The sequence below is a fragment of the Cetorhinus maximus genome, chromosome 22, assembly GCF_964194155.1.
Source record: "Cetorhinus maximus chromosome 22, sCetMax3.hap1.1, whole genome shotgun sequence".
Taxonomy (NCBI): Eukaryota; Metazoa; Chordata; class Chondrichthyes; order Lamniformes; family Cetorhinidae; genus Cetorhinus; species Cetorhinus maximus.
This window is the reverse complement of record NC_135900.1, coordinates 62,204,979-62,217,483: the sequence shown is the minus strand read 5'-3', so window position 1 is coordinate 62,217,483 and position 12,505 is coordinate 62,204,979. Positions and strand designations below refer to the sequence as shown.

Sequence of the window (12,505 nt, the reverse complement as noted above, 5' to 3'; positions counted from 1 at the left end):
GGGAAAGATAGAGAGAGAGACGGGAAAGATAGAGAGAGAGAGAGACGGGAAAGATAGAGAGAGAGAGACGGGAAAGATAGAGAGAGAGAGAGACGGGAAAGATGGAGAGAGAGACAGGAAAGATAGAGAGAGAGAGGGACGGGAAAGATAGAGAGAGACAGAGACGGGAAAGATAGAGAGAGAGAAGGATGGGAATGATAGAGAGAGAGAGAGACAGGGAAAGAGAGAGGGACGGGGAAAGAGAGAGGGATGGAGAAAGAGAGAGACGGAGAAAGAGAGAGACAGGGAAAGAGAGAGACGGGGAAAGAGAGAGAGAGGAAGAGACGGGGAAAGAGAGGGAGAGAGACGGGGAAAGAGAGAGAGACGGGGAAAGAGAGAGTGAGACGGGAAAGATAGAGAGAGAGAGAGACGGGAAAGATAGAGAGAGGGAGACGGGAAAGATAGAGAGAGGGAGACGGGAAAGATAGAGAGAGAGACCGGAAAGATAGAGAGGGAGAGTGACGGGAAAGATAGAGAGAGAGAGACGGGAAAGATAGAGAGGGAGAGAGACGGGAAAGATAGAGAGGGAGAGAGACGGGAAAGATAGAGAGAGAGAGACGGGAAAGATAGAGAGAGAGACGGGGAAAGAGAGAGAGAGACGGGGAAAGAGAGAGAGAGACGGGAAAGAGAGAGAGATGGGAAAGAGAGAGAGAGAAATGGGAAAGATAGAGAGAGAGACGGGAAAGATAGAGAGAGAGAGACAGGAAAGATAGAGAGAGAGAGACGGGAAAGAGAGAGAGACGTGGGAAAGAGAGATACGGGAAAGAGAGAGAGAGACGGGAAAGAGAGAGAGAGACGGGAAAGAGAGAGAGAGACGGGAGAGAGAGAGAGACGGGAGAGAGAGAGAGAGACGGGAGAGAGAGAGAGACGGGAGAGAGAGAGAGACGGGAGAGAGACGGGAGAGAGAGAGAGACGGGAAAGATAGAGAGAGAGAGAGACGGGAAAGATAGAGAGAGAGAGGGACCGGGAAAGAGAGAGAGACGGGAAAGAGAGAGAGACGGGAAAAAGAGAGAGAGAGAGACGGGAAAGATAGAGAGAGAGAGACGGGAAAGAGAGAGAGAGAGGGACGGGAAAGATAGAGATGGGAAAGAGAGAGAGAGATGGGAAAGATAGAGAGAGAGACGGGAAAGATAGAGAGAGAGAGAGAGAGACGGGAAAGATAGAGAGACACAGGAAAGATAGAGCGAGGGACGGGGGAAAGAGAGAGAGAGAGACGGGAAAGATAGAGAGAGACGGGAAAGAGAGAGAGAGAGAGAGACGGGAAAGATACAGAGAGAGAGCGACGGGGAGAGAGAGAGAGAGACATGGAAAGAGAGAGAAAGAGAGAGACGGGGAAAGAGAGAGAGAAAGAGAGAGACGGGGAAAGAGAAAGAGAGACGGGGAAAGAGAAGGAGACGGGGAAAGAGAGGGAGACGGGAAAGAGAGGGAGAGACGGGGAAAGAGAGAGACAGGGTAGAAGAGAGAGAGAGACGGGGAAAGAGAGGGAGAGAGAGAGAGAGACGGGGAAAGAGAAAGAGAGGGAGACGTGGAAAGAGAGAGAGATAAACGGGGATAAAGAGAGAAACGGGGAAAGAGAGGGAGAGAGGGACGGAGAGAGAGAGGGAGACCTTTAAAGAGAGAGAAAGGGAGAGATGGTGAAAGAGAGAGGGAGACGGGGAAAGAGAGAGAGAGAGACGGGGAAATAAAATGAGAGAGCGAGACAAGGAAATAAACAGAGAAACAGGGAGAGAGAGATGGGGGAAAAGAGTGTAAGAGACGGGGAAAGAGAGAGAGAGAGATGGGGAGGGTGGCATGCTGGGTGGGGTTTTAAAGAGCGAGGGTGTGATTGGGATTAGACTGGGTGGAATATTAAAGTATGGGGGAGTGAGGGGGTGATTGGGATTAGAATAGTTGGACTTGATTAGCCAAGAGCATGTTTCTATGATTATGTAAGTGGTGAGATGATTCCAAATCTGTTCTTTCATTTGAAAACCTCCACCCTTGTTTTCATATTCCTCCAGGGCCTCGCTACTTCTATTTCTGATACTGTCCCTGGTTGGATAAATCTTTGACTCTGTGAACTCTGGTCTCTGGCACATCCCTGGTTTTCATTACCCTTCCCCCGAAATCCCTGCCTTCAGTGGCTGTGAGTCGATGCTCTGGATTTTAAACTTTCTGCCTCTTTACCTCTTTCCTGCTTTGGGACATGACTTAAAATCACCTCCCCTGACCAAGCTTTTGATCAGATGACCTGATATCTCCTGTAGCTTGGTATCAAAATCCTTGTTGATGACAATCATCTTTAGCACCTTGGGACTTTTTGCTCTATAAATGCTAATGGTTACTATTGTTGGATGATAAATGTGTTCCATTAGGAAGCTGAGTTACTTTGAGGAATGTGTTAGAACACTATCCAGAGGTACGGATGTGCTTCCATATTTTGAACTGACTGGCGTGTGCCTGAAGTAGTTCTTCAACTCTGCTTCTTTCTGTCTTACATCCACAGAACAGCAGGGAGAGGTGGAGTTAAGTCCAGATGATGACGAGGAGGAGGATGGAGCTGTATTCCAGGATGGTATGCTGAATTCCTCGGTCTTGGAAGACTGAGTTTCACATGTAGATGTAAACATTCTCAATATTACCTCTCATGAGCTTAATGTGATTGACAGCAAGGAGGTGCTTCCTGATTGGTTAAATGATGTGATTGACAGGTTTCTGGTTTTCTTTAATTTACTTGTTTCCTGTGAGCATTGCTGACAGGCCAGTATTTACTGCCCATCCCTAAATGGTGGTGCTGAGTAGCTGCTGTCAGGAAACACTGCAGACCGTGGCCCGTAACTTCCAGGCTCTGGGGCGCCATAACTGGGCGATGCCCCAAAGATGCGCTGGGGAACCAGCCCCCTCCCTGGAAGTCCCCACGTAAAGTTTGCACGGCAACTGCCCAGAAAGTTCAAACTTCCCATGGGCAACTGCCCTGCGCTGGGAACTGTCCGATAATGCGATTTAAATCGCAAACTTCGGATGATTCTGGCTGTCTTGCAGGAGTAGTTACCTAGAAAAAGTTAGAAGAATTAAAACCATTTCTAACTCCTGGGTAACTATAATACTGACCCCCCCAAACCACACCCCCCCCTCCCACAAATCCCCACTGGATCCCCCAACTACCCCCACTCCCCCCCTCCAACTAACCACAATGCCCCACAGGACTCCCTACCCCTCACAGGACTGCCCTCCCCTACCCACCTACTGACCAGCTCCACTGACCACCCAACTCCCGCACTGATAACTCCACCACTGACCACTACCCCACCACCCAACCCCCTCCAATCACCCAAACCCCCACCCACCCACTGACCACCACCCCCACTACCCAAACCCCTCCAACCGACCCCCCCCCACCCACTGACCACTACCCAACACCCTCCAATCACCCAAACCCCCCACCCACCCACTGACCACCACCCCCACTACCCAAACCCCTCCAACCGACCCCCTCCACTCACCCACTGACCACCACCCCCACTACCCAACACCCTCCAATCACCCAAACCCCCCACCCACCCACTGACCACCACTCCCACTACCCAACCCCCTCCAAGCACCCAACCCCCCACCCACTGACCACCACCCCCACTACCCAAACCCCTCCAAGCACCCAACCCCCCACCCACTGACCACCACCCCCACTACCCAAACCCCTCCAACGGCCCCCTCCACCCACCCACTGACCACCACCCCAACTACCCAACCCCCTCCAATCACCCAACCCCCCAATCACTGACCACCACCCCCATTACCCAAACCACTCCAACCGACCCCCTCCCCCACCCACCCACTGACCATGACCCCCACAACCAAACCCCCTCCAATCAACTGACTCCCCCCACCCACTGACTACCCCTCCCCACCACTCAACCCCCTCCGATCACCTGACAACCCCCCCCACTGATCACCTGACCCACCGGGTCACTGACCACCCAGCTCCCTGACCGAATGTCCTCGCCTAACCACCCAAACCCCCTTCTGCCAGCCTCGCCCCAGCCCCCCACCCAACCACCCCCACCTAATCCTACCCACTTACCATAAACGCCTACCTTCTCCCGGGCTTCTCAAAGCGGCTGGACCTTTAGGCCTCTCTGCTGTACAGCAGCCGGGGCTGTCAAAAAGGGGCGTGTCTTCCCTACCCCTGGCTCAGCTGCCCTTAACACCAGGCCTCAGGAACCCACCCCACCAGATTGTTCTCACCTGGCCCGAGCCGAAAGGTCGGCCAAGAAACTGGATTTCAAGGTAAAAAACTAGAAGTGGTGTGGCAATCCGACTCTAATTGCCCCTCCACAGAGGTTACGGCCCATGTGGTGCAGGTGCACCCACAGTGCTGTTAGGAATGGAGTTCCAGGATTTTGACCCAATGACAGTGAAGGAACAGTGATATTGTTGTTGTTGTTGTTGTTCCATTGTTTAAGAAGGGTAGCAGGGACAATCCAGGAAATTACAGGCCAGTGAGCCTTACGTCAGTGGTAGGGAAATTATTGGAGAAGATTCTTCGTGACAGGATTTACTACCATTTGGAAGCAAATGGGCGTATTAGTGAGAGGCAGCATGGTTTTGTGAAGGGGAGGTCGTGTCTCACTAACTTGATCGAGTTTTTCAAGGAAGTGACAAAGATGATCGACGATGGAAGGGCAGTGGATGTTTTATACATGGTTTTCAGTAAGGCCTTTGACAAGGTCCCTCATGGCAGACTGGTACAGAAGGTAAAGTCGTACGGGATCAGAGGTAAGCTGGCAGTATGGATACAGAATTGGCTTGGTCATAGAAGACAGAGGGTAGCAGTGGAAGGGTGCTTTTCTGAATGGAGAGCTGTGACTAGTGGAGTTCCGCAGGGATCAGTGCTGGAACCTTTGCTGTTTGTGGTATACATAAATGATTTGGAGGAAAATGTAACGGGGCTAATTAGTAAGTTTGCAGACGACACCAAGGTTGGAGGAGTTGCAGATAGCGAAGAGTATTGTCAAAGGATACAACGGGATATAGATCGGTTGGAGACTTGGGCGGAGAAATGGCAGATGGAGTTTAACCCTGACAAAGGCGAGGTAATGCATTTTGGAAGGTCTAATATAGGCAGGAATTACACAGTAAATGGCAGAACCCTTAAGTGCATCGACGGGCAGAGGGATCTGGGTGTACAGGTCCACAGGTCACTTAGTGGCAACGCAGGTGGATAAGGTAGTCAGGAAGGCATATGGCATGCTTGCCTTCATTGGCAGGGGTATTGAGTATAAAAGCTGGGAAGTCATGCTGCAGCTGTATAGAACCTTGGTTAGGCCACACTTGGAATATTGCGTGCAATTCTGGTCACCACGTTACCAGAAGGATATGGAGGCATTGGAGAGGGTGCAGAGGAGGTTTACCAGGATGCTGCCTGGTCTGGAGGTTATTAGCTATGAGGAGAGGTTGGAGAAACTCGGATTGTTCTCACTAGAGCGACGGAGATTGAGGGGCGACTTGATAGAAGTTTACCAAATTATGAGTGGCATGGACAGAGTAGATAGTCAGAAGCTTTTTCCCAGGGTGGAAGAGTCAATTACTAGGGGACATAGATTTAAGATGAGAGGAGAAAGCTATAGAGGAGATGTGTGGGGCAAGTTTTTTTACGCAGAGGGTAGTGAGTGTCTGGAATTCGCTGCCAGAGGAGGTGGTGGAAGCAGGTACGATAGTGGTGTTTAAGAGGCAGCTTGACAAATACATGAATAGGATGGGAATGGAGGGATATGGACCCCGGAAGTGCAAAATGTTTTAGTTGACGGGCAATATGATCGGCGCAGGCTTGGAGGGCCGAAGGGCCTGTTCCTGTGCTATACTTTTCTTTGTTCTTTGTTCTTTGATATATTTCCAAGTCAGGGTGGTGAGTGACTTGGAGGGGAACTTCCAGGTGGTGGTATTCCCATCTATCTGCTGCCCTTGTCCTTCTAGATGGTAGTGGTCGTGGATTTGGAAGGTGCTGTCTAAGGAGCCTTGGCAAATTGCTACAGTTCTATATATTGGCGCGACCTCATCTGGAGTACTGTGTACAGAAGATTCACCCGACTGATTCCTGGGATGAAGGGTTTGTTATGAAGCAAGGCTGAGCAGTTTGGGCCTAAACACATTGGAGTTTAGAGGTGATCTTATTGAAACCTGTAAGATTCTGTTGGGGCTTGACAAGGTGGAAGCTGAGAGGATGTTTCCCCTTTTGGGGGTGACTAGAACAAGGGTATGCAGTTTAAAAATAAGGGGCCTCCCATTTATGATGGAGATGAGGAGAATTTTTTTCTCCCAAAGGGCCATTAGTCTGTGTAGTCTGTTCCCCAGAAAGCCGTGGAGGCTGGAGGTCATTGAATTTACTTAAAAGGCTGAGTTGGACAGATTTTTGATTGACAAGGGAGTCAAGGGTTATGAGGAACAGACAGCAAAGTGGATTTAAGACCACAAACAGATCAACCATGATCTTATTGAATGGCAGAGCAAGCCCAAGGGGCCAAATGGCCTACTCCTCCTAATTCTTGTGTTCTTGAAATGGAACCATTAAAACTCAGACAGAATAATGCCGCAGACAATGATAATGCAATTGTATTAAATAATTATTTCACTTTGGTATTTACATATTCTGGCTGAAGATTGTTGCAAATGCTTCAGCCTTATCTTTTGCACTGATGTGCTGGGCTCCGCCATCATTGAGGATGGGGATATTTGTGGAGCCTCCTCCTCCAGTGAGTTGTTTACTTGTACAACACATTTCATGACTGGATTTGGCAGGACTGCAGAGCTTAGATCTGATCCGCTGGTTGTGGGATCGCTTAGCTCTGTCTATCACTTGCTGCTTCTACTGTTTGACATGCAAGTAGTCCTGTGTTGTAGCTTCACCAGGTTGGCACCTCATTTTTAGGTATGCCTGGTGCTGCTCCTGGCATGCCCTCCTACACTCTTCATTGAACCAGTGCTGATCCCCTGAATTGATGGTAATGGTAGAGTGGGGGATATGTCGGACCATGAGGTTACAGATTGTGGTTGAGTACAATTCTGCTGCTGTTGATGGCCCACAGCGCCTCATGGATGCCCAGTATTGAATTTCTAGATGTGTTTGAAATCTATCCCATTTAGCACAGTGGTAGTGCCACACGACACAATGAAGGGTATCCTTAATGTGAAGACAGGACTTCGTCTCCACAAGGACTGTGCGGTGGTCACTCCTATCGAAATTGTCATCGACAGATGCATCTGCGGCAGGCAGGCTGGTGAGGATGAGGTTTGTAGGTTTTCCCACTTTTTGGTGATTAGTTGCCCATTCAGTGGTCTGTTGCTGGCAAACCTCTGATGTGTAGCAATTTTTATATGATGAGCCCCTTAGGCTCCAATTACTGTGGGAATACCTGCAGCAGTTCAAAAAGGCGACATCACCCACTTCTCAAATCAGTTAGACACTGGCAATAAATATTAGCCCTGGCAATGACAACCACATGCCATGAATGAATTTAAAAAAAGAATGTGCCAGCACCTTCAGTCATGTAATTCCATGTGGCACCTCTGTATCTGACCATGTGCCGAGTCTGTCTCTCCATCCCAGTAAAACTTACTGGGTCACAGTGTTCCTCACGCTAACCTGGGACACGGTGCTCCTCACACGAACCTCACTGGAACTGTTTGTTTTTTGTTGTCGATAGATATTGCATCAGATGCGGAGGCTGAGAACCTGATGATTTCGTACACAGAAGAGCTGGAGCAGTTAGTGCGAGAAAAGGAAGAAGCATGTGGTGAGATTGGAAATCAAGGTAAACTCCTTGTGATCCCTGTCCAGCTGTCAGTCTCCATCAATCAACTTGTTAACACAAGGAGTAATAATGGAAAGGTGAGGGGGAGAGCAGATTCAGAGCAACTCCAATAAGGGATGGTAAGCTGGAGGATATCTCATGGACAGAGTAAGATGGAATTAAGGACAAGGCTGAAGCTTCCAAGCTCATGACATTGGTTGACAGGAAGTCAATGCAGTACAACAGGCACCGAGACCATGGGGAATGAGTACTGAGTGTAGGCAAGACAATGTTTTGGATCATTGGAGGGCAGGGGCTGGGAAGTCTGATGAAAATAATTTTGTGGCAAGGAGATTGAATGTGATAGGTCATCTGGGTAAGTGTTTTCTGAGCTGCGATAGGGGTGCCGGATAGTCATTGTTGTGAAGGTGGTGCTGAGTCGTCTTGGTGATGAGAAGGAGGTGTCGTTTGAACTTCAGCTGGAGTCGATCAGGATGTTCGGTGTAGGTTAAACCACAATGTAACCAGGAAGAATGGATATTTCAGTTGCATGCGATGGAAGATTGTGACAGAGTTCAGAATAATCGTTTTTATCTTCCTGATGACTTGGTGTTGGATTTGGGCTCTGAGAGCTGAAATAAAAACAGAAAATGCTGGAAATACTCAGCAGGTCAGGAAGCATCTGAAGAGAGCAACAGAGTTAATGTTTCAGGTCATGACCTTTCATCTGAACTGAGGTGATGGTAAAGGGACAAGCAAGGCTGTGTGGTAACCCCCGTACTATTTATAATCCACCTGACAGTGGCTATTCACCTCATCAAAGATCAGCTGCCCTCTAGTGTCAGGATTAAATACTGCCTAGATGGAAAACTCTAACCTCAGTCGCCTCCATGCCAAAACTAAATTGACCACCATAGACACACATGCCAAAACAAAGCCCGTATATCCCCCTCACCGGCCCCAAAAATTGTGAGGGAGAGACTGCAGAATATGTTGAACACTGCCTATCCCTTGGATGCCACCTCTCTTAAAAGGCGACCATTGACGAGGAGATCTAACACCGGATCAGCTGTGCCAGTTCAGCCTTCATACTACAGCAACAAGTGTTTGACAACAAAAACCTCTGCAAGTCAACAAATATCCTAGTGTACAGAGCATATGTCATCACCACACTCCAGTACTGTAGTAAAAATACAGAGGCCTAAATGTAACTTGCACTGAGTATGGCTTGGGTGCAGTGAGCAGCTGGGAGTTTGGTGAGTGAGGGAGTTTGGTGAAGAGAGGAAGAAGGTGCACCTTTCTTTTCTACCATTTACAGCCTCCAATCTTTGGTTCTTACTCAGGGACAGGGGAAGAAGCTGATTGATGAATAACTGGTAAGTTAATTTACTTACTCTACTTATAATAAACAGTTGGTAAGGTAAAGGTATGGCAGTGTTGTGGGGCACTACCACTGTGCTAAATGGGATAGATTTCAAACAAATCTAGCAACTCAAGACTGGGCATCCATGAGGCGCTGTGAGCCACCAGTAACAGCAGAATTGTACTCGAACACAATCTGTAATCTCATGGCCTGGTATATCTCCCACTCTACCATTACCATCATGTCAGGGGATCAACCCTTGTTCAATGAAGAGTGCAGGAGGGCATGCCAGGGGCAACACCAGGCGTACCTAAAAATGAGGTGTCAACCTGGTGAAGCTATAACACAGGACTACTTGCATGCCAAACAGCATAAGCAGCAAGTGATAGACAGAGCTAAGTGATCCCAAAACCAACGGATCAGATCTAAGTCCTGCCACATCCAGTTGTGAATGATGGAGGACAATTAAACAACTCACTGGAGGAGGAGTCTCCACAAATATCCCCATCCTCAATGATGAAGGAGCCCAGCACATCAGTGCAAAAGATAAGGCTGACGCATTTGCTACAATCTTCAGCCAGAAGTGCCAAGTGGAAGATCCATCTCAGCCTCTTCCAGAGGTCCCCAGCATCATAGATACCAGTTTCCAGCCAATTCAATTCACTCCACGTGATATCAAGAAACAGCTGAAGGCACTGGATACCGAAAATATTCCAGCAATAGTACTGAAGACTTGTGCTCCAGAACTTTCTGCGTCCCTAACCAAGCTGTTCCAGTGCAGCTACAACACAGGCATCTACCTGGCAATGTGGAAAATTGGCCAAGTATGTCCCATACGCAATAAGCAGGACAAATCCAACCCGACCAATTACCGCCCCATCAGTCTACCCTCGATCATCAGTAAAGTGATGGAAGAGGTCATCAACAGTGCTATCAAACAACACTTGCTTAGCAATAACCTGCTCACTGGCGGTCAGTTTGGGTTCTGCCAGGGCCACTCAGCTCCAGACATCATTACAGCCTTGCTTCAAACATGGACAAAAGAGCTGAACTCCTGAGGTGAGGTGAGAGTGACTGCCCTTGATATCAGGGCCGCATTTGACCGAGTGTGACATCAAGAAGCCCTAGCAAAACTGGAGTCAATGGAAATCGAGGGAAAACTCGCCACTGGTTGGAGTCAAACCTAGCATGAAGGAAGATGGTCGTGGTTGTTGGAGGTCAGTCATCTCAGCTCCAGGACATCACTGCAGGAGTTCCTCAGGATAGTGTCCTCAGCATAACCATCTTCAGCTGCTTCATCAGTGATCTTCCTTCCATTATAAGGTCAGAAGTGGGAATGTTCACTGATGATTGCACAATGTTCAGCACCATTCACAACTCCTCAGATACTGAAGCAATACAGGCTTGGGCTGACAAGTGGCAAGTAACATTCACACCACACAAGTGCCAGGCAAAGACCATCCCCAACAAGGGAGCATCTAACCATCACTGAATCCCCCACTATCAACATCCTGGGAGTTACCATTGACCAGAAACTGAACTGGGCTAGCCATATAAATACTGTGGCTACAAGAGCAGATCAGAGGCTAGGAATTCTGTGATGAGTAACTCACCTCCTGACCACGCAAAGCCTGTCCACTCTCTACAAAGCACAAGTCAGGAGTGTGATGGAATACTCCCCACTTGCCTGGATGAGTACAGCTCCCACAACACTCAAGAAGCTTGACAACATCCAGGACAAAGCAGCCCACTTGATTGGCACCCCATCCACAAACATTCACTCCCTCCACCACTGATGCATAGTAGCAGCAGTGTGTACCATGTACAAGATGCACTGCAGGAATTCACCAAGGCTCCTTAGACAGCACCTTCCAAACACACGACCACTACCATCTAGAAGAACAAGGGCAGCAGATAAATGGGAAGAACACCACCTGGAAGATCCCCTCCAAGTCACTCACCAGCCTGACTTGGAAATATATCGCTATTCCTTCACTGCCGCTGGGTCAAAATCCTGGAACTCCCTTCCTAACAGCACTGTGGGTGTACCTATACCACATGGACTGCAGCGGTTCAAGAAGGCAGCTCACGACCACCTTCTCAAGGGCAACTAGGGATGGGCAATAAATGCTGGCCCAGCCAGCGAAGGCCAAATCCTGTGAGTGAATAAAAAAAGGGCAGCCCAAGTGGAATGTACATCTTGCGGCATGTGGGAAATCATGGGTGCACCATGTACCCTAAACAAACATATCTACAGGAAGTTTCACTGGCTGCAGAAGCCTGAGCTCCATGTTTTGGACTTAGAGCAGTGGCTAGAGTCACTATGGTGCATCCACGAAGCTGAGAACTACGTGGATAGCACATTTAGGGAGGTGGTCACACTGCAGGTTAAGAGCATGCAGGCAGAGAGGGAATGGGTGACTGTCAGGCAGTCTAAAAGAACCAGGCAGGTAGTGCAGGAGTCCCCTGTGTCTAACTTGCTTGTTGATCGGTTTTCCATTTTGGATACTGGTGAGGGAGATGGTTCCTCAGAGGAGTGCAGCCAAAGAGAAATCTGTGGCACATCAGGTGGCTCAACTGCACAGGAGGGGAGGAAGAAGAGTGAAAGAGCATTAATGTTAGGGGGTTTGTTTGTTAAGGGAACAAACGGGCATTTTTGCGACCATAGATGTGACTCCAGGATGGTGTGTTGCCTCTGTGGTGCCAGGGTCAAGGATGTCATGGCGCAGGGGCAGGACATCCTTCTGGGGGAGGGAGAATAGCCAGAGGTCGTGGTTCACATTGACACCAATGACATAGGTAGTAAGAGGGATGCTGTCCAGAAAGCAGATTTTAGGGAGTTAAAAAGGAAATTAAAAAACATGATCTCAAAAGCAGTCATCTCAGGATTGCTCCTAGTGCCACCTGTTAGTAGGAATAAGAGGATTGAGCAATACCAGTGGATGTGGTGTATTTGGATTTTCTGAATGCTTTTGATAAGATCCCACACAGTGGGTTAATAAACAAAACTACAGCGCATGGGATTGGGGGTAATATGCTGTTATGGATTGAGAATTGGTTAACAAGACAGTAAACAGAGAGTAATGTAGGAATAAACAGGTCATTCTCAGGATGGCAGGCTGTTACTAGTCGGGTATCGCAAGGATCAGTGCTGGGGTCACAGCTGTTCACAATCTATATAAATGATTTGGATGTGGGGACCAATTGTAATATTTCCTACTTTGCTGCTGACACAAAATTAGGTGGGAATGTGAGTTGTGAGGAGGCTGTAAGGAGGCTTCAAGGGGACTTGGACAGGCTAAGTGAATGGGCAAGAACATGGCAGATGAAATGTAAT

The 12,505-nt window shown here is 48.6% G+C and overlaps 1 protein-coding gene across 5 annotated transcripts in view; it reads left to right on the top strand.

Annotated features, from left to right (window-relative positions):
- Window positions 1-12,505, top strand: part of mical3a (microtubule associated monooxygenase, calponin and LIM domain containing 3a) — a 301,509-nt gene that overhangs the window by 232,452 nt on the left and 56,552 nt on the right. For all 5 annotated transcript variants that reach the window (XM_078568426.1, XM_078568423.1, XM_078568427.1 and 2 more), the window contains exons 22-23: window positions 2,525-2,593; window positions 7,719-7,826. In XM_078568426.1, coding sequence (XP_078424552.1) covers window positions 2,525-2,593; window positions 7,719-7,826 — 177 coding nt within the window. The remainder of the gene's footprint in view (window positions 1-2,524; window positions 2,594-7,718; window positions 7,827-12,505) is intronic.